Source organism: Sorex araneus, chromosome 6 (assembly GCF_027595985.1).
Source record: "Sorex araneus isolate mSorAra2 chromosome 6, mSorAra2.pri, whole genome shotgun sequence".
In the NCBI taxonomy this organism is placed as follows: Eukaryota; Metazoa; Chordata; class Mammalia; order Eulipotyphla; family Soricidae; genus Sorex; species Sorex araneus.
The window spans coordinates 153,906,295-153,928,742 of record NC_073307.1 but is presented as its reverse complement, the minus strand read 5'-3'; the positions used below and the strand labels follow the sequence as shown (position 1 = coordinate 153,928,742).

The window sequence follows — 22,448 nt, the reverse complement described above, 5'->3', positions numbered from 1 at the left end:
ATGCTCTCATGATCCAAAAAGTAATAACTAGATCCAGACCCTGCTAGGGTGAGGAATGATTAATCTGGCCTGAGTGCTGTAGTCTGTGTCTGCCAGAAGTTCCCAGGAGAGCTGCCCTGCAAGCCTCAATGTATCTCTTACTGTGTCCATATAAAAATAACTAGTATTAAGATGCTGATGGAGTTTTTGGACTAGGAAAGGAGAAAAATACCTTAAGAGGTATTTTGCCTGTGGGCAGTCAGTTTCCTTTGAACTTGGTGACCCTCAGGAAGGGCTTTCTTATGTTGATTTTGCTACCAGACCGTGTGTAGCCTAGAGGGCAAGGTGGAGAGAGACAAGTAGGAGAGAGACTAGAGAAGAAGGAGAATCCAGAGCTGAGATGGAGGAGTGAGGAGCTAGGAAGGAAGAGTGCATGAGATGAGAGACAGAAGATAGACTAAACGGTAACTAATCAGCAGCCAGCTTGGTCCTCGTTCTTCCATCACCGGTCTTTGGCCAACAGCTGTCCCGATCCACCCCATACACAGCGGCTCCAGAGCACCAAATACGGGCGGTGAGACAGAGCCGCCCGGAGAGCCCTCGAGCACACACCCTTCGGCATGTGTAGTTTTTTACAAATCACCATGAGATACAGTTACAAAGCTTTCATGATTGAGTTTGTTTCTTTTATTTTGGGACCTTACCCACTGAGACTCGGGGATGCTGCTCATTCCATCTCATTGCTCAGGGACACTTTTGACAGTGCTCAAGGAACTGTGTGGTGTTGGGGATTGATCTTGGGCCTTCGGCATGTAAGACATGAGTTCTAGTTCAATGAGCTGTCTCTCTAGCCTGATATTCTATTCTTTAGCAGAACCCAGTCACCTTCAACATTGAACCTGCTAACTCAGTTGCTATAGGGCCTGGATATAGGAAGATTCATTGGAGATATTTTATAACTTAGAAATATAGACATGGGGCCGGAGAGATAGCACAGCGGGTAGGGCGTTTGCCTTGCACGCGGCCGACCCGGGTAATATAGACATATGTGTGTGTATTTTTATATATACAGATAGACACATATATACAAACTATACGCATACACCTATAAGAATAGGATACAAAGTGATATTTAATATCGAAAGAGAATTTAATAGTATACTTAACATTTTAAGAAAAGTTAAAATTTAAATAAAGATTAGCAAATTTTTTTTGATCAGGACTTATTATATAAACTACTCTTTTCTAAAGCAATTGCACTGTTTCCCATCAGAGGTATTTTCGTTTCCTTTGATTCACTTCTACCCGTGATACTTTGTCACTAAAACTTTTACTTGGCTTCTACATTTATGCATGCTCACCAGACTAAGATGATTCAATTAAGGTGATATGAGATGATCTATCAGTAGGACTAAATTCAAGATCTATTGAGAAATTTGATCACTGGGCTCTGTGGCCAAAGCTGTCTCCTGTTTCCTCTACTTCTTCTTTGCAGGTAAAATATTCAGGGCTTAGGTTTTCATGTGTCCATAGAATTCACACCCTGGCAGAGTTGGTATGCCCATGGCACTGCCAATTAGCCAGGGAAGAGCTCTTGCACATTCACCCACTCTCTTCAGAGGTGTGATTACACACACATCAAGAAGCTGATGTCTAGCATCATGTTTCGTAGTAGGCATCCATCCAGATGGTTGCAGATTTTTTCAAGGCCCTAGGTGGGAGAAGCAAACAATAATCACCAGCAAGTAAGTATGACTCAGACAAAACAAGGAACTCCATGCAATACCTGATTTAAAAAAAAATAATGGCTATATCTATTGGTGCTGGGGGGAAGGTGTGAGATTCTAAGCTACTCCTCGCAGTGTTCCTCCTGGTAGTGTGGGCCTGGTGGTTCAGTATTTGGGGGCCACTAATGTCACCCGAGTCATGCACAGTACAGTGATGCTTCTGAAACTAGAAAGATAGTGAAGGGGTTAAAGCTGATTCCCAGCATGCAGCTGACTCCTGTTTCATCCCTGGCACCACCTGGTCCCATAACTATTGCAGGGTACACCTCTGGAAGCCTCCCCTTGAGCACATCTCAATTAAACTGGGTAATTCCTAATATTTCAGGACCCAGGCAGCATTGAAGACATAGTTCCTTGCATTAAACCATGGGTCTGGTTGATCAGGAATTACTGGGAGGTTCCTGGGGCCTCCTGAGCACCCCCTGGGGATGGGTATTTGATTATTGTATGACTGAAATGTAAGCACGAAAGTTTGCTTTGAGGACATGAGTCCAAACTGCTAGTCCGTTTTCAAGGAAATCTTTTTGAGTTCTGTTACCTTGTCTCTTTAATTGACCCTCAGGTGGCCCTGGTTACAGTTTTGTTTTTGATCTTCACTCAAGAGAAAAAAGAATATTGTTAAACCCAGACCATTTACCAGGAATTTGATCACCACACTGTTCTCTATAGGACTGCAGGTGCTGTGGAGTAAGTATAGCTTTTTAGTCTCCATCAGTCTCACTGGTACTGGTCAGATACCTCTGGGATGGGTTTAAAAGGATGATTTACCCCTGCCTGGCTTATTGACACCATTGGGTCCTCCTGAGTGTCACTGGTGTCTATGTTAGCCAACCAGGACATGATGAATTGAAGGTCCTTCTTGCCACTTAATTCCCAAAGTGCATAGACTTCTACAGAGGATGCAAAGACAAAATACCTAGCCCTAGTTTTAAGAAGCTAGAAATGTAATTGTGTATTAAGGCACTTTCTCTAAGTCCCTAGAAGACCCCATTAAAGGGTAAGAGTTATTATTATTGCTGCTCTTGATGTGGTTCCCTGCAGAGCCTCAGATCCATGTTTGGGCATAAAGGTACCCTTAATATATGTTCTTGGGGAAATGATTCACAAGTCAGTGAAGTGGTTGGTGGCCAGCAGTGAAGGGAAATGAGAACCAGAGAACCATAGCCCAGAGAGTCTGTTTTTACCTGGCAATATCTCCAAATGCCTGCAACATGGGCTTTTTCACATACTGCAATCCATGCTTAGCACACAGCGATCTCACCAGAGGAGCCACCTTGTGATAATTATGGCGTGGCATTGTGGGGAACAGACTAAGGAAACAGATGGGAGATTATACTCAGACCTCAAGAGAAAGCTTACGGATTACCCCCTTCCAACACCTCTTTTTTCCCCAACTAATTAAAGTCATATCAGCAATGCAGACTCAATCTGGATGTTGCATAAGTTTGAAATTGTGTAGGGAAGTTTGAGAACTATTGCCAAAACACTTATCTCTTTATCACCAGCCAATTATGTGGTAGCAAATGTTTGAAACAAGTTAAAGAAATAAATAGTAGCTTTATATACTATATATACTTTTGTCCAGTTCAAATAAACGTATTTGTAGAGACTGGAGGTCTTACACACACACACACACACACACACATCACACCACATCACACCTTTACATCTCTTTCATTGTTTCCCCATCACCAGTACATATGCACTTAACTCCTGTACCATGAGTAGGTGAATATTAAAATAAAGTTCTGGTTACATATGGGAAAAGGATAGGATAGAAATGAGAGGTGAGGAAAAAATGGTCTTTCATCCAATGTTTCAACTAATCAGTCACATGGCCTCTTGAGTTTAACATTCCTCCTGTAAAACATAAGTAATAATTCTTTCTAATTTTAATAAGATTTTAAAGAACTAATATGAAAGAAAGAGTGACACAGAATCTCCTGCCCCCATGCCAAGCTGTCTTTACCGGGGCACCTCGGAGGGTGGTGGATTGAGTTTCCCTGCCTGCCCCAAGCAGAGGCCCTGCAGCCAAAACCCTCCAGAACCTAGCCACAGCCATGCCCAAGGCCACTCTCCACATGCTTGGATGAACCTCACCCATGAGGGAACAGACAGAGGAACCCAAGTATGCGGGACCCATGGCTGAGATCTCCAAGCCTGCTCAGATCAGGACTGGGTCTCCTCCACCCAGGTCCCCCGTTTTCTAGTAGCTTGGTAGCCACACCCACAAACTGCCCCTGGTGCCATGTAATCTCCTCAATGGCCAAGATCCAGAGACTATAAAACAAAGCTCTTGGAAGAGAGCAATGCGGAATCTTGTAGGGCAGAGCCTGGCAAGCTACCTGTGGCATATTTGATATGCCAAAAACAGTAACAATAATGGGTCTCATTCCCCTGACCCTGAATACCACAGGGACAAATGGGGATGTTAATGGCACCCTCTTGAGCAAATCAATGAGCAACAGGACAACAGGGATACAGTAATACAGTGAACATGAAAGAAAGGATGAGAAAATCCCACAAATTTACAAGTATAAATTCTTTCTCTGACAATCACAGGTATAGCTTTGACAAACAGGATGTGCAAAACCTTTCTCATAAATATGCTGAAAGAAAAATTCTCCAAAGATCACTATTTTCTCTTTCTGTAGGTCACATCCATCTAACTAACCCATGCTACTACCATATCATCTAACTGGCCTATAGTAACCTAACTGCTTATTCTAATCAAATAATCTAAATGGTATGTAGAATAATTTTTCTTGAGTTTTCCCAAAAAACAAGATGCAAAGAAAACAACCCCCCATATTCCTAAATTCCTAGGAATCTAGAAATTGAGTCACTACTACTATGATCTCATTCTTCTTATTCACAATCATTAACCTTTCTTCATTCTTTTCTGCTTCACCATTGAAGCTAATAGAAGAGCTAGTAGGGAATTCTGGTTCATATCTTGCCCTTGAGGCCCTCAGTTTAGGACTCTTGTGAGCCCATGTGAGGAAACTGTTAACACCTGATAGTAGTCACCCCTGTCATCCTTATCATCATTGTTAGTATTACTCACTGGTGCTCGATTTGGAAGTTCAGGTGCCCAGAGAACCAGTCATTGAAAAAGGACTGATCAACATTACAGGTGGCCAAGACCTAAAAAAATAAAGTTTAGATTAGATGTTCAGAGCCCAAACAGAGAATATTTACTCTTTTATCTACTCCATCATTCATCAAATATTGATCAATTACCTCTTTTATATAAGCAACAGAGGGATTGAAAAGTATACAGCCTAGGGTTCAAAGAATGTGTTTTAAAAACTGTTTTAAAAAGATAATTCAAGGGGCTGGAGGGATAGTACAGCGGGTAGGGCATTTGCCTTGCACACGGTCAACCCAGGTTCAATTTCCAGCATCCCATATGGTTCCCTGAGCACTGCCAGGAATAATTCTGTAGTGCAAAGCCAGGAGTAATCCCTGTGCATCACAGGGTGGACCCAAAAAGCAAAAATCAAAACAAAACAAAACAAAACTGGTAATTCAATATTTTGCTAAGAAGAGTACACAAGGAAGTAGATATTTAAAAAATATGATGGCCCAGGGTAGGAGTAATTCCTCCCTAATCTATAATTCTAAAAGGCTCCAATTTCCTTCAAAGACTATCTTATAAAGGTCAAAAGCAGGGCTTAACAAACCTTTTTCTGTAAGTGCCAGATTGCAAATGTTTTCTTTGCCACAACCACTCATGCTGCTACAGGAGAGAAGATGCCATAAAGCTGTATTTGGTTGTTGAACTATGGTTTAATGATTTTAATTTAATTTAATTGAAGTCAAACTGTCTAGGTTTAAAACTTTCTTCTAACCTTGGACTGGAGCAATAGCACAACTGGTAGGACGTTTGTCTTACATGCGGCCAACCCGGGTTCGATTTCTCCATCCCTCTTGGAGAGCCTGGCAGGCTACCTATGGCATATTCGATATGCCAAAAACAGTAACAACAAGTTTTGCAATGGAGATGTTACTGGTGCCTGCTTGAGCAAATCAATGAACAATGGGATGACAGTGCTACCCTTGTTAGTTGAGGAACTTTAGCAAGTTATTCGCCTTCTTCATGTCTCAATTTTATCACTTGTAATCATATCACTTGCCTGTAGTGACATGCAAAGTACTGGTCAATGCCTGGCCAGCTTTTGGTGAGTATTCTCTATTATTACTCTTTGAAGAAGTAACCAGACCTGAAATTGTTACTGCAGGAGGCTTTCCAGAAGCGCCATTGTTACCTGTGTGCTAAGCCAGTCTCGGTTCTCCTCATAGCTCATTTTCATTGGTATATGACTCATCTGGGTCACATAGGCAATCCAGGGACTTTCAAGAAACCTTTTGGAGGATAAAATTTGAAAGTTACAATTGGTTGGGGTGCTGTTTCCAGTTCCTGAGCTTGCCTAACTCATGACGCACCTAGCTGAGCATTGGAGCAAAGAAATGTCAGGGACTCAGATTCCAATGAAATGGGGACATGTTTTCCTCTTTGGAATCCTTGTTTGTCTAAAAGTTAAACTGCAGACTTTCAGTCACATGACTGCTCTTGCTGCCTCTGACAAGGGAGCAATGTCCCCAAAGTTTGCTGTCATTGGTGCAAGGATCAATTTATCCCGAGAGAATTTAAGGGCATATGCAAAATGATTGACAGCATGACTGACTGTTTTTGACTATTGATTTAGCTTCTGGTTTGGCACTGACCATTATTTGGTCTATAACCTTGGGCTAATGATTTAATCTCTCTGGATTCGTCCACTTCTCTAGAAGAAAAATGGTAATGATACCTGTACCACTTACATTCCAACATTGTGCCAGGATTACATTAAATAAAGGAATGCCTGTAGAACCTTTAGTTAAGTGCTTGCTGCATAATAGCATCACTATGCTTTTATTGTGTAGGATTTAGCATAACAGATGCAGAAGGATGAGGGGAAAATAAATTTGAACACTGAGGGATATTCAATAGGAAGTCCTTTTGGTTTTCAGAAAAAACATTAGTTATGAAACAACAAAAATTTCTGATTTTCCATTAAAGTTAACAAAGATTATAATGTCTGAGTGAATTATAATTTTTAAACGATGTGAGGATCAAATAGATTTCTGTAATGAAGAATTGAGTGAGTATTAAAAAGGAGTAGATAGGACAATTTTATTTTTAACCAAGGAGCTCTATTTATTCAACTACTCCAATTCTTTTCTTTCCTTTCTTTCTTTTTTTTTTTTGGAGAAATGTCCCAGTTGTAAATAAAACTAGCCTAGACAATAAAGATAATAGGATCATAATCATAATAGGTTACAGGAATAAAAGAATACGTTTGCTTACTTGACCAAGTATATGAGCAAAATGGTTCCAAAGATTCCATAAAAAGGGCCAAATGTGATGAGATAACGGATATAAAAACTGCTAACCCACGCAATGTCCTGTAGAAAGAAATGCTTGACAGTTAATTGCTCAGAATACAAATTCATCTCCCCAAAGTTACACTATATCACTTTATGATTGTCATCCCATTGTTCTGTAGATTTACTCGAGCGGGTACCAGTAATGTCTCTATTCCTCCCAGCCCTGAGATTTTAGCAGCCTCTCCTTACTCATCATCCCAACAATTGGAGGCTCTTTCAGGGTCAGGGGAATGAGACCTATGGTTACTGTTTTTGGCATATCGAATATGCCACGGGTAGCTTGTCAGGCTCTGCCCGTGCGGGCGGGATATTCTCGGTAGCTTGCTGGGCTCTCCGAGAGGGGCAGAGGAATCGAACCTATATATGTATATTACTCCCTATGACTTGTTTCCTACTGTCTGAACTCCATCAAATATGGTGTGGTAATTATGGAAAATGGGTAGGAAGTGTCTTATAATGTGTCGTGTGGTCCGAAAAGCAGCCTGGAGCGTGGCGGTGGTTCGGTTAGTGGAGGTCGGCTGCCGGCTCTGGGTCCCTTGGGGCAGGGAGGATTCTCACCCGTCCCCCTCTGGGGTGCCCCGAGTGAAAACAGCCTGGTGTGGAGTCCCCCATAGTTACACACTAAGTATCATATCCAGTTTTTGAAGGAGGTAGGTTCTATAGGTGCCAAGCATGTTCGTATCTTGTTGGTTTTTTTTTTTTGAATCAGTGGTTGTTTTGTTTTTAATCTGTCTAGTTACAAAGACTGAGCCAAGTTACTCACCACCCAGCATCTTCGAAGGTACATCACTTGCATGGACTGCAGGTTGAAATAGACAGGCATAAGGAGAGGGAGCCCAACTGAAAGAGAACCACAAGAGACACTCAAGAAATGAGCAGAAAGTGATGTGAATACAAGTCAACTGGAGTCTTTTCTCAACACAGCCCTGCAAGGTGACCTCTGTGCAGGGGCACGAGGTCACTTTTCCTCTCACATTCTGGATTCCTCTGAACCCGTCAGCTGTCTGAGAGTGAACTGGCAAATTTGGTTCACGGTCCCTTAAGAGCACTAGAGAAATTTTGAAGATTTGAGTCATTCTTGAGAGAGACCTGGAAGGGTTTCTATTGTTAGCTTTCAATGTCAAGGTCCATGAACTCATTCAATCTTTCCCGAACTTTAGTCACAACATAGGGAAGTGGCAGTGATAAAGAAGGTATGCCCGTTTTTCTAGCCAGAGAGTTTTAAACTGCATTTACTCCATAATCAGTGAGTATATTCAGAACACAAATGAGTCTTTTTTTTTTTCGGTTTTTGGTTTTTGGACCACACCTGGTGATGCTCAGGGATTACTCCTGGTGATGCAGGCAGGAGTTACTCCTGGAAATGCTTAAAGAACCATCTGGGATACCCACAATTGAATCTGGGTCAACCACATGAAAGGAATTCTCTTTTTTGTTTTTTTAAGTTTGTTTTTAATTGCCTTGCATGCATCCAACCCGACTCGATTCCTTCGTCCCTATTGGAGAGCCTGACAAGCTACCAAGAGTATCCCACCGCATGGCAGAGCCTGGCAAGCTACCCGTGGTATATTCGATATGTCCCAAACAATAACAAGTCTCACAACGGAGATGTTACTGGTGCCCATTTGAGCAAATTGATGAACAGTGGGAGAACAGTGCTACAGTACTACAGTTTTTAATTAAATCTTTGCTATTGAAATAACACTGGTTTATAAATTATATGGATTTTGATTGTTACACATTCTAACTCAAGATCTGTTTATACTGCATCACGCTAGCGGTCTTCTTTTACAAAACAATTGATCCCTTTTCCCAAATTTGTTCACCCTCTTCCCTTCTGGTAATCACTATTTTGTTCCAGACTCTGGGTTTTGACAAACTCTCTGCTTGAACGAGCTTTAGTCTGGTTATCTGAGACCTCTTCTTGACTAGACCTTGGTGTTAACCCAACTTGCAAACTTCAAACTAAGATATTTAGAACCTAGGATGACCCAAAGCGTTTTAAGTCCCTACCTGAGAAACCTGAGCATTGAGAAAAGGGTTTAATATGTATTCGAGCCAATACCTGATTATAGATCTTTAATTTTTCTCAGAGCATTTGTGATAGAAAACTTAGATTGATTAAACACATTGACTGGTAAAATCTCTGTACACCAAGATAGCTCTCCTAGGACCAAGTTATGTCATTCTGAAAGACATCACCACCATCCCTTGGAGATGTAATCATTAAGAATAGGGCCTATCTCCTAGTGCCATGGATCAGAGGAATCTTATACCCATAAATGGATACAGATAGCCTAATCATAACTCTCCCTATTTTCCCCATCTTTCTGGATTTCCCTACTAGCATGCCCCACTATTTCAAATGTCTCCACTTTTTGTTTAAGTAGAGTTAAACCCAGTTTTCACTGAAAATTCTCCTCCATTGCATTAGTCTGAGTCAATTTTTTTCTCGCCACCTTTACCAAATGTCCAGCTGTGGTTTCTCTTTGAACGTTTGAGTAAGACTCATTTATTTGTATCTGAAATGCCAATTTAGGTACCTGAACGGAAAAGAAACAATACGACAGCTCCTGAAGGCAGTGTTATCGGTGAGGTGGGCTTTCTGCAGTGATTCTACACCATTCACTCATGTATCATAAATAATCTTAAGGCTTATTGCATCAATATAGTCAAGGGGAGGAGAATGCTGAAAAGAGGCATCAATGGCTTTTCTTAATGAACAAACATCTAGTGCATCTTGGGATCAGCTACCTTTTAAAATGAAGCACCAATAACTTCATTCCTTGTATTCTGACCATTCAGGGGAGGAGATGGTCAGTGATCTGGCTATCCTGATCAAACATACTACAGACCATGTGGCCAACATGTAGGCATCAGTCTTTGGCAATAGTATCTGAGCCTTAGCATGAGGGACCAGAAAAATCATTATTGTTTGGAGCTATCCTCTATGTAGCTGGATACTGTAAGTATCTCTAGCTTCTACTCCCTGATGCCCCTACCATCCCTCCCTTTCTGTTGTGCTAATCCCACTTTAAGACCAACACTGGGACCAACATTTATCATGATCAGAAACCACTAATCTACAGAAAATGCTTGGGATTTTCCCTTATTTCATGAAGCATTTTTTTTACAAACATATTTTGGGGTTGCAAGAAACTTTTATTTATGGGTTATCATGAGTTAAGAGCAAAGCATTTTTTTTCTTTTGAAAAAAACTGGTCACAACAACAGTCAATTATCTTAAATTCCTTGTTCTTTTTTTTTCAAACCCTTACCCACATTCAGATTATGTGTATGTGGCTCTATCTACTAAAATACAATCTAGGATTGTTTGGAAGCCATGGAAACAGGTTTCTTCCACGTGAAGATATTTAAATGCCTTTTATTTAGAATCTTTATTCTCCCCCTCTCAAAAATCTTGAGAGTAGTGTTTCAGAATTCTTTCCCCATTCTTGCCTCCCTACACAAACACCATTTTTTTTCTCAACAGTATCTAATATTCCCAGGATGGAGAGCTATCTACAAGATATCTTGGTTGACAACATATTTTTTTACCTTCCTGATGGCTCCTCTGTGCAGTACCCAGAATCACTGAAATGCCTGCTAAAAATCCCATTTTCTTTTCTGAATTTTAACACCCCCCTACACACATACACACTGAGAGTCTAAAAGAAGACTTGCTACTTCCATCTGAAGTCATGATAAGACACAGATTGTGTCTGTGAAATAATTCCAGTGACATCACTGTTGGCTATCAGAAAGTAGCTGAAAAGAACTAAGACCCCAAGGACACTCACCCAGGTAGAAGTACAGGTGCTGCTTTTCATAGTTGATGTATTTAATTTTCTTCTTGCCGTACTAAATAAAGAGTAAGACTTGAATAAGAAATACTACTTCTGGGGCTGGAGCAATAGCACAGTGGGTAGGGCTCTTGCCTTGCACGTGGCTGACCCATGTTCAATTCCCAGCATCCCATATGGTCCCCTGAGCGCCACCGGGAGTAATTCCTGAGTGCATGAGCCAGGAGTAACCCCTGTGCAATGACGGGTGTGACCCAAAAATAAAAAACAAAGCAAAAACAAAAAAACCAAGAAACACTATTTATGGTGAGTACATTCAAGGTCATCTGTTTGTATGTGTATGAGGTGTAATGTGTGACTAGAATCTCTATGGGAAAGCCATTTGATTAGAGTTCATTGGTGTCAAAACTGAGATATTTTCAGAAGAAGCAAAACTAGGAGGCTACGATGACCTCTTTTGGGTTTTAATTAAATGTGGATAATTATTGCATGAATGATTTAGTTCAATGGTCAGTAGGAGTTTTGATGAGCTACCAATTGAATGACCATGTGATAAATATTATAGGCATAGTCCCTTCCTGCCGTCTTTTCTCCCTGGTTTCATCATGGATCTCAAGCTGTGATTTGCTCCTTCTAAAGTATGATAAATATTATGGGCATATCTTTGATAATTTAGCCTGTGATTTGCTGGATTAATGATTTAATTTATGGAATGACTGAATGAAAATTCAGGTGCTGTCAATATATTTTTTTTTCATTTACTCTTTCAACTCTTTTGATACCTTCTCTTCTACAGAGAAATCTTTGGACAGTAGGATTGCTTCTTTCTTCTATTTATAAATAAAAAGATATGTAACAGTGAAAAGTAATAATAGATATTTTCAATAACTCTGAAACTACCAGATTTTTAAGTATTAATAAATAGGGAAAGGAGAGTAAGTGGAAGGTGCTTGGCACTTGAGGGACAAATTTTGAGTACTCTAAGTACTCAGTTTTGAGTGCTTTGAGTATTCTCCCGGAGAGCACTCTAAGTCTTTAAGAGTATGTGCACAGAATATGCAACATCAAAGATTTAATCAAGTGTTAAATGAAGAAATATTTGAAAAAAGTGATAGAAAGATGGTCAGTAAATCAGGGCAAAGCATGTTTATTTTATTTTAAAAATTTTTAGGGGGGGTTGGGCCAGCAGTACTTATGGACTACTCCTGACTCTGAGCTGGGGGTATCTCTTTGTGTGGCCCAGGGGGTCAAATATGTGTTAGCTACATGCAACACAAGTGCTTTACCTCCTATACTTTCTCTCTAGCTCAAGAATCTTTACTCTTGGGCAGAGAGATAGTACCTTGGGTAAGGTACTATGTGTGCCACTGAACAGGGTTTGATCCCCAGCACCACATATGGCTCCCTAAGCACTGCCAGGAGTGATCCTTGAGCCAGGACTAATCCCTGATAACCTCTGGTAATGGCCATAGAACAAAACAAAACAAAACAAAGCAAAACAATCATTATTTTCTTTGCTTTGCTTCTTGGGTCACACGCAGTGATGCTCCGGGGTTACTCCTGGCTCTGCACTCAGGAATTAAAACCTGGCAGTGCTCAAGGGGCCATATGGGATGCTGGGAATTGAACCTGGGTTGGCCACGTGCAAGGCAAATGCCTTCCCCGCTGTGCTATCGCGCCAGCCCCCAAACAGAAAGATCTTTACTCTTGTGGGAGATGTACACTGGTGAAGGGATGGGTGTTGGAGCATTATATGACTGAAACCCAATCATGAACAACTTTGTAACTGTATCTCTCACTGTGATTCAATTAAAAAATAAATACATTTAAAAAAATCTTTACTCTTAATAAATTTGGTGATTAATTTTCCTGATGAGGTTTAAAAGAATCAACGAGAGGAATTCTAGACTTTCTCCTTCTTCTGTTTGAGCTCTTATCAGGTAGGATCTCCAAGTGCCTTAGAAAGATTTGGGCTGTGCCTCATTTAGACATGAACTACTGTGAACAAGAACTAAAATTATCAGCACTCACTGAACTAGAGTTACTTGAGAGAACTAGATATTTAAATGTCTGTGATTTAGAGCTTAATGAGTAAGCTGGCCTCTCTGCAGAGTGACTGTCTCCAAATTCTTCTTAAACGCTGAGAGTCATAGCCAACCTTAGTCATACAGTTTCCCTATCTGATTGGGCTGCTTTAAAGATAATGACAGGCACTGCCAAGAAACCACCGATCACTAGAATTTCACAGGCAGGGAAACATGGATTGTCTTACTTTCCTATCATGGGATTTTAGACTAAATGACCTTGTAAGGTTGTAAACTCACGCACTCCACATCTCCTTCTAATTCTTACAATGTGAGAGTCAGTTATTTCAATTCTGTATTCCGGAAGGAGAGCCGCTCTGGATCTTTGAAGCTGGTGTCTCTAGTTTGATCTTTCTTAATCAGGGCAGCTGATTCTTTCCAAGAATCCCTCCCAAGTGCCCAGGACCGCTAAACATACCTTCACAGGTTGCAATTCTCCAAGTAGAAAAAGTGGCCCCACATCAATATCTGGGTCTTTGGGGTAGACATTTGGTTTGACATGATGTTGAAAATGTCGGAAATTCCACCAGTTTGTGGATAGACCCTGAGGAGAAGAGAGGCTCATGAGATCAAAGGTCAAAACAAAATAGTTGAACTTTTCAGACTTACCCTTGCTGCTGGGCTGGAGTGATAGCACAGTGGTAGGGCATTCGCCTTTCATGCAGCCGACCAGTGTTCGATTCCTCCACCCCTCTCGGAGAGCCTGGCAAGCTACCCGTGCGTATTGGATATGCCAAAAACAGTAACAATAAGTCTCACAATGAGAGACATTACTGGTGCCCGCTCGAACAAATCGATGAGCAACTGGATGACAGTGACAGTGACCCCTGCTGCCAGGTCACAAAAATGATTCGTTGGTTGGGGGACCATAAAGCTTATGACACAAATCACTCTCTGATTTAGGAACACAGATATGGGCAAAAGCGACTGACCATGAAAAACCTGTTGGATATTTTTTTTTTACTTTTCTGAGTTTTGATTCTTATTAAAAAGTGTCTGATGGTAGGTGGGGCAGAGAATGTTTTTCCTATCAACAAAGCCTCAAGACTGAGATTAGTTCTTGGGGGAATAAATAAGTTTCCAATCTCAGTGAGTATTTCATGGATCTGAAATGATGTCCTAGGGCAAACTGTATTTTATGATCAGGCTTTAATGATCTCATAGAAAAATACTGAGAATAAAAATATTTTAGTTTCTAAAAATATGGAGTTGCCCAAGAGTTCCGCAGTACATTGGATGGGGTTTAAATAGTAAGCAACCAATCATAGAGGAAAACTTATATATACATATATATCTGTATTTACATATATATATATATATATATATGAAAGTTCACAAGACTTAACCTTTTTTTTTTTTGCTTTTTGGGTCACACCCATTGATGCTCAGGGGTTACTCCTGGTTTTGCTCTCAGGAATTACTCCTGGCAGTGCTTGGGGGACCATATGGGATGCCGGGGATCAAACCCGGGTCGGCCGAGTGCAAGGCAAACGTCCTACCCGCTGTGCTATTGCTCCGGCCCCCTACAAGGCTCAACCTTTAACAACATGTCAGTGATATCTTACAGGAGGTCATAAGGGCCCCTGACAAAATAGAACAACCTTTACACTCTTTCCTCTATGAATACTTTTTTGTAGCATATTCAGTGGTTTTTCATAACAAACAATACAAAATATATTACTTCAGTTCTGATTTGGGGCAGGGATTGGGGTTTGGGATAGAAACATCCCAAATATGGTGGTGGGAAGGTGTGTTGGTGGTGGGATTGGTGTTTGAATATTAAATGTAATCAAATATTGTGAACTACCTTATAAAATAAAAAAAAATTTAAAAACTAAAAATATGAAGTTGCATGTAGATCTAACCACATATTTTAGTATACACATACACAAAGAGAAACACACACACACGGGAATACTACTCGGCTACTGAAAAAGGATGAAATCCTACCATGTATTGATTTGTCTCAAGGATAAAACTGGGAAGTGCTACGCTTAGTGAAATAAGTCAGACAGAGAAAGACACGACATCATGGAATTCCCTCATCTGTGGAAGATCAAGGTGCAAAACAAATGAACAAGGGCCAGACACACAGAACAGAGGGTAAAGTGCCTGCATTGCATGCAGCTGACCGGGGTTCAATCCATGGCTCTGCTCATGATTTCTTCCTCAGAGCACTACCACAGAACCAGTCGTAAGCGCTGCAGAATGTGGTCCTAAACCTCAAACAAATCTCAAACAAATAACAAAACAAACCTATGCTCAGACTTCTAGGCTACAAAAACAAAAGAGTGAAGAGTGCTTCTAGAAAGGAAGAGAGAAATGGGTATGAGTAACTCAGGTAAAAGATATCAATTGTATGTGATGGACAGAAATGACCATGATGGCAGCTATGTGTACACAGGTGTGTATACACAGGTGATAGTTTGCGTGGCTGTACCCCTAACTAATGTCATGTATTTGTTACTTCAATTAAAATAATTTTAGGACAGCACTCTAGTTAAAAATTATAAATGAATTTATGCTATGAATAATATCCAGTTATTGCCAAGCTTGAATAATTTTTATTAGTCTTTTAGTGGTTTTTAATATTTCTGAGAGAAAATGAAGATTTTTAATGGATCAAAGGCTTACACGCAACCTGAAAGGCTTTATACACCAAACTAGCTTCATATATAAGCTGCATAAATATTGCTGTATATGTTGGACAAATTATCTAGCCTCTTTGAGGCTGAAATCTAGCTTTCTTCTCTTTTCCACAATTGTTAACCACTTACAGAAGACTAGACCTTAGTGGTAGTTTTAATAGTACAGCAGGTAGGGCGCTTGCCTTATACGAATTCGATTCCTCTGTCCCTCTCAGAGAGCCCGGCAAGCTACTGAGAGTATCCTGCCCACATGGCAGAGCCTGGCAAGCTACCTGTGGCATATTTGATATGCCAAAAACAGTAACAACAAGTCTCACAATGGAGATGTTACTGGTGCCTGCTTGAGCAAATCAACCAACAACTGGACGACAGTGCTACAGTGCTACAGTTAACATTTCACGAGTGGTTGTTTCATGTTTAGATCTGCATTGTTCAGTATAGTAGCTACTAGTCACTGTGGCAACTGGGCACTTAGAAGGTGATTGGGTTAAAATGGGTTGTAAGAATAGAATGCATAATCATAAAGCCCGAAAGAAAAGAGAGAGAAACAGTGATAGAGACACACAGAGAGAGACAGAGATAGAGATAGAGAGAGAGAGAGAGAGAGAGAGAGAGAGAGAGAAAATTACTCCCCTGAGAAATTTCCTCCCCTGTGACAAGGAACCGGTGGGTAGAAGGAGGGAAACCAGGGCCTAGACAAGGTGAGGAATAATTATGGTAATTGGTGCTGGGAGAGACATGTTTTGATTTGTGATAAGCAGGAACAGATCTTGATAACACAAGGTCTCAGAGCTTATGATATCAGTCAGAGTAATTATGGGTATAATCTAAAGCAGCAGGTTCTTCCTGGGCCCCCTCTACCAGGAAGCCACTTATTACTGGAGATAGTGAGAGGGCCACGAGGAGATTATTAGCTACATGAAATTTAGGCTCCCTGTGCCATTTTCCACACAGGAACTGCCTTCCCTCAGCAATTCCTCCTTTTTTAGAGAAATCTGTTTTCTTGGTACAGTATAAACAGTTCAGTTCTTTGACCTAAAACCTCTTGAACCCATCTGCTAGTTGTGCGGTCTTGAGCAATTTCCTCATCTGTAAAATGGATAAAGTTACTAGAAAGATTTCAGGGAAAAGAATCCTGCTTGATGTAGGCCCCACTCAATGTTTTAGGATGTCATAGAAACAGACATAGACAAGATTTTCAAAGATCTTAATCTCCAATATTATCCCCCTTTATACCTAGAACAATACTTATAATTCATATAACTTTTAAAATAAGCTTACTGGAATGAGGGTATATTGGAAGATATGCTATGAGGAATGTATTTTGATTTTTGTATTGCATAGGCATCCAAAATGTTTATGTACATATTTCATGGCCTATTTTTTTGTTGCAATTTATTCTGCAATTTATTGCAGAAATACTCAAAACCCCAATATAAATATTTTGGCACAAGAAATAAAATGAATGACTATCTTGGTGAATCTCATTCTGTGCTTTTTCTGGAGTGCAGGGAAAGGTAAGCAGACATAAATTCAAGTTTTGAAATATAAGATTGTGATGCGTGTTTAAGGTGGGGATGTTGCTGTTTGTAATTTCCTTTGTTACCTCCCCTTCCACCCACCTTTTCCTTTTCACAGGGGAAGACATTTCTCAGGGGATTAATTTTCTCTCCTGTGCTTAGTTGAAACCTATATTCATTTTGTTCATGAATCACTGATTCTGTCTGCGAAAACACAGAGTGCATTTGATTTGTTTTTACAGCCATTTCCTATTTTCCCATTCTATTCATAATTCATCCAGATTTGATTCATTTCAGTGAGTGCAAAATTGTTTCTGAAGATATATATATGTATATGTGTGTGTGTGTATATATATATATATATATATATGTAAACATATAAAGGGCTGGAGCAGCGGTAGGGCATTTGCCTTGTACGCGGCCGACCCGGGTTTGATTCCTCCGCCCCTCTCGGAGAGCCTGGCAAGTTACTGAGGGTATCTCACCCACACGGCAGAACCTGGCAAGCTACCCATGGCGTGTTCTATATGCCAGAAACAGTAACAACAAGTCTCACGATGGAGACGTTACTGGTGCCTGCTCAAGCCAATCGATGAACAACGGGACAACAGTGATACATTGATACAGTAATAAATAGTAATATTGATGGTCCTCATTCCCCTGACCCTGAAAGAGCCCCTTATATGCCATGGGACTACACTAGCATGTGACAGGGACTAATGGAGACATTATTGGCACCTGCTTTAGCAAATCAATGAACAACAGGGTGACAGTGATACAGTGATATATATTATATCGAGGGGAGGGCAGGGGACTATGACAAATGTGAAAAGCAGAATTTTTTTTTAAAGCACCAACTGGGACCATTGGTGGTGGAAAATGGGCACTGGTGGAGAGATGGGCACTTGACCACTGTATAACTGAAATGTACGCATGAAAGTTTGTAAGTCTGTAACTGTACCTCACGGTGATTCACTAATAAAAAATTAAAAGAAAAAATAAAGCACCAGCTAAGGTGATGCTGTCTCATTTGCCAAGGCGTCGAAAATCAGATGGGCCGGACACGTAATGCGATTTAGAGATGACCGCTGGACTAGAGCTGTTACCGACTAGATTCCAGGAGATGTCAAAAGACCGGTTGTTCCGCCCACCTACAAGATGGTCAGACTTCTTCTTCAAAACCCTGAATGAACGGCTTGAGGCTCTTCATGTTGCTGGAGCGAGCAAATACCACTGGGCTACACTAGCACGTGACAGGAACGAATAGAGACGTTACTGGTGACAGCTCGAGCAAATCGAAGATCAACGGGATGACAAGTGACAAGTGACCAGCTAAAGTAAGGCTAATGGGAAAAACTCTGAACAGCAGAGCCAAATCAACTGCCAATTGTCTCCAGGGAAGATCAGTCTAACTTTTTCTCTGACTTCCTTAAAACACAGAGAAGGCTGAAGGACTCATTCATTACCTGAATTTCACAATGACACAAAAAACCTCTGCTGTATTTCTGGGATCGTGATTTCTGAGCAACTCCAAAAACATGTTACTGACCTACTCCTGGAGGACAGAGGGCATAAGAGTGTGTCTGCAGCAATTTTTTGTTAAACAAACCCTGTCACAGGAAAGGACAATATGTTATTTATTTTAATTATCTAGTATGACAGACTCATCAGGAGTTCCTGTCCAGATCCAACTCTGAGCTGTTTATTCTTTTTTTTTTATTTGCTTTTTTATGGGGGGGGGCCACACCCAGCAATACACAGAAGTTACTCCTGGCTCATGCACTCAGGAATCACCCCTGGCGGTGCTCAGGGGACCATATGGGATGCTGGGAATCGAACCCGGGCTGGCCACATGCAAGGCAAACGCCCTACCCACTGTGCTATTGCTCCAGCCCCCTGAGCTGTTTATTCTAATGAGTTCTCGTTGTGTTCAACTGGACAGAGCAGATACAAGGAGGTAATTCCAAATATCTTCTTCGTAGCATCACAATTAAACATTTTTCTTCAATTTTGGTATCTCACTTTGCTTGTGTGTTTGTTTGTCTTGGGGATAACCAGCAGTGCTCAAGGGCTATTTCTGACTCTCTGCTCAGGGGTCTTCTTGGCAGGGCTCAAAGGATCATATGTAGTACTGGGAATTAAACTGGGGTCAGCTGCATGCAAGACCAGCACCTCAACCCCTGTACAATCTCTCCACCCCGGTTTCTTGCTTTGACGATGCAAAGACTGATCCTAACTTTAGTAACAGCTAATTATGACAGGAATTTCCCTAATGCTCACCGTCATTCATGCATAACACATGAACAGTACATCTTACCCTGAAACATCTCTATTACTGATCTCTCTCTCTCTTTCTTTTTTTTCCTTTTTGGGTGACACCCAACGATGCCGGGACTGGAGCCCTGGCTCTGCTCTCAGGAATTAACTCCTGGTGATGCTCAGGGGAACATATGGGATGCCGGGGATTGAACCCAGGTCAGTTTCATGCAAGGCAAATGCCCTCCCTGCTGTACTATCACTCTAGCCCCGTTGATCTCCTTTTGACACCTGAACAAACTGAAGTTCGTAGACATTATGCAGCTTCCTCAAAGTAACTCAGCTAATTAGTGACTGCCAAAGGAGGCAGTGTTGCTCTTAGACAATCTGTTCTTAATCCAAGTTGAAGTTTAGACTCAGCAGGGGAGCTTTCAAAATGGCTAATGTCCCAACCCCACCCCAGGTGGATTAGATCAGAACATCTAGACGCTAACTCTTTAGGCTGTGGGTCATGACCCCATGTGAGGTTGTGTAACTGCATGGTTGGGACTGAGCAGGCACAAAAATTTGGCAGCAGTAAAAGGCTTCTGAATGCTCAGTGACCAAAACTGAATTCAAAGTTAATTGCCTAAGGAGTTCTGATGTATTTCTGACAGTGCTCAGTCGTGTTGCAGCTGAAGGGGAGCTGTAAGTAGAACAAAGCCAAGAAGTTCTAGCTTAGAGAGGGCAGATGGGCATAGAGTTTTCCTAAAGATCTTCATGAACCAGAAGGGAGAAGCTCTGCGCTAGAGTCTGTGTGATGCTCAGGTTTAGCAGCTGAGGAACATGGGTTGAAAAACGTATTGAGCCCCTGTGACTATCAGTCTTGACCGTAAATTAGGGATGCTATGATTCCCATCTCCCGGGAGCCTGTAGACAATTGTCAAAAGGGACTTGTGCGGAAGCTGATACTTAACACATTCTCGTCTAATTTTTGTTTCTTCCTTTCTCATGTGTTGTCAGTAAATTCTGCTGATCTGACTCCACCATTCTTTTTACTGTCTTAGTAGGAGGGAATAGAGATTATATCTGGTTAAATGAACTCGTCATGTGAAATGATCTTATTCATTCTCACCATTTTGGGTACAGACATATTTTTAATATGAATCCACATCCATGTGATTTAATGTATTTAAGCCTCAACTGGAAACAGGATTCCTAATAGGTGATTCTAAGTATTGCCTAAGATTCAAGCAAAAGTGTCGTGTTAAGGAAAAACAACTAGGCTCTGAGTTTTTATTATGATGTTTTTGGCTTGAATGCAAGAATTTGGCTTAGTGGATGGCTCAGAGCGATTTCTTCCTGTCTGTGCAAACAAACACAGTTGCCAAATCCTAGACTGTCTGAGGAAAGCAGAGAAAAGTTTGACTTACAATGTTACAGATGAAAATACTAAGGACTAGAAAGAGAGTAACATATCCAAGATATCACATGGGAACATAGTAGGAGCCGGGGCTCAAATATACTCTTAGTAGCTCTGACCTATTGCCTTGATTTGTCCATCCATCCATCCATCCATCCATCCATCCATCCATCCATCCATCCATCCATCCATCCATCCATCCATCCAACAAATGCTTGCTGAAGACCCACTATGTGCTGGACATGCTGCCAGTTGCTGCAGTACACCTGACAGATGGGTGTAGAGTTTTCCTTTTTCTTTTTTTTTAATTAGAAAACTTCACATTTTATTTGATGGAATATAGTCATTTTTTGACTCGAAGGCATGTTATATAAACTGTTTTCATAAAGACTCAAAATAACAAAAAAGGACCCTCCTTTCCATAAGCACTTGTAATGATTCACTCATCATTTTGTATAAAGGTGTTCTATTCATCGAAACTGAAGATAGTAATATTGTCAGTATATTTAATATTTTTGGGGGGAGGGCTGACTATGACAGATGGAACCACTTCTAAAATTCTGCAGGAAACAAAAGCCTATATAGGCAAAGTGTGAGATTTGTAATAAAGTCAGGTGTAAAATCCATAGTACCCTGTATTGGCACTCATGGAGATTAGTATGTTCAGGTGATAAGATCAACTACTGCACCATCTGCTTTGTCCAAAAGCCTGGATTTTGTACCTTTTGATTCTTACACAGCTATTCGATTTTCCTTACTCACTTTTTTCATTTCCTCTTCACTGCTCTCTATTCTACTTTGCTTTTCCCTTTATTTCTTTATATCGTCATGCTTCCTGGACTATTCAGATTTGATGGATTTTTCTAGATTCCCATATAAAAGATCTAGATCCTTCCCAAGAATATTCCCACTCATAATTTGATTTTGTAGACACAAATATTTGGTCTTTTAGAGCCAAATTTATTTTTGATTTAAGAAAATAATTAGACTTTAAATAAACATTTACTTGTCAAATTAAAAATTCTAATTTAGGACGGGCCATGTGGCTCAAAGGTAGAACTCAAATTTGCATGTGTGAGACTCTGGGTTCAATTTCTGCCAGTGCAAAAAGGCAAACAGAACATCTACACAATGGAATACTACGCAGCTGCTAGGAAAAATGAAATTATGAGATTCGCTTATAGATGAATAGACATAGAGTGAAATGAATCAGTAGGAGGGGGGCAGACATAGAATCTTTGCACACATTTGTGGGATATTAAAAAAAACGTAACATGCAACTAATATCCCAGGACAGTAGAAACAAGGGCCAGGAGGATTGGTCTATGATTGGAAGCCTACCTCAAGTGCTGGGGAAGATGGCAGTTGGGATAGAGAAGGGGCCACTATGACAAAAATAGTTGGAAATGATCACTCAGGATAAAAATTGCATGCTGAAATTAGGTAAAGGAACAAACATGATAACCTCTCAGTACTGCATTGCAAACCCCAAAAGGAGAGATAGACAGAGAGGCAGAGAGGCAGAGAGACAGAAAG

The 22,448-nt window shown here is 40.7% G+C and overlaps 1 protein-coding gene across 1 annotated transcript in view; it reads right to left on the bottom strand.

Moving 5' to 3' along the window:
* Positions 1-1,584: 1,584 nt before the first annotated feature.
* LOC101541044 (fatty acid desaturase 2-like protein FADS2B) overlaps positions 1,585-22,448 on the bottom strand; it is a 44,728-nt gene continuing 23,864 nt past the window's right edge. The window contains exons 7-14 of the mRNA XM_055143763.1: positions 13,505-13,630; positions 11,000-11,060; positions 7,963-8,039; positions 7,120-7,217; positions 6,038-6,134; positions 4,834-4,913; positions 2,951-3,076; positions 1,585-1,690 (exon numbers count right to left, since the gene is read on the bottom strand). Of these exons, the coding sequence (XP_054999738.1) occupies positions 1,639-1,690; positions 2,951-3,076; positions 4,834-4,913; positions 6,038-6,134; positions 7,120-7,217; positions 7,963-8,039; positions 11,000-11,060; positions 13,505-13,630 (717 nt within the window). The 3' untranslated portion in view covers positions 1,585-1,638. The remainder of the gene's footprint in view (positions 1,691-2,950; positions 3,077-4,833; positions 4,914-6,037; positions 6,135-7,119; positions 7,218-7,962; positions 8,040-10,999; positions 11,061-13,504; positions 13,631-22,448) is intronic.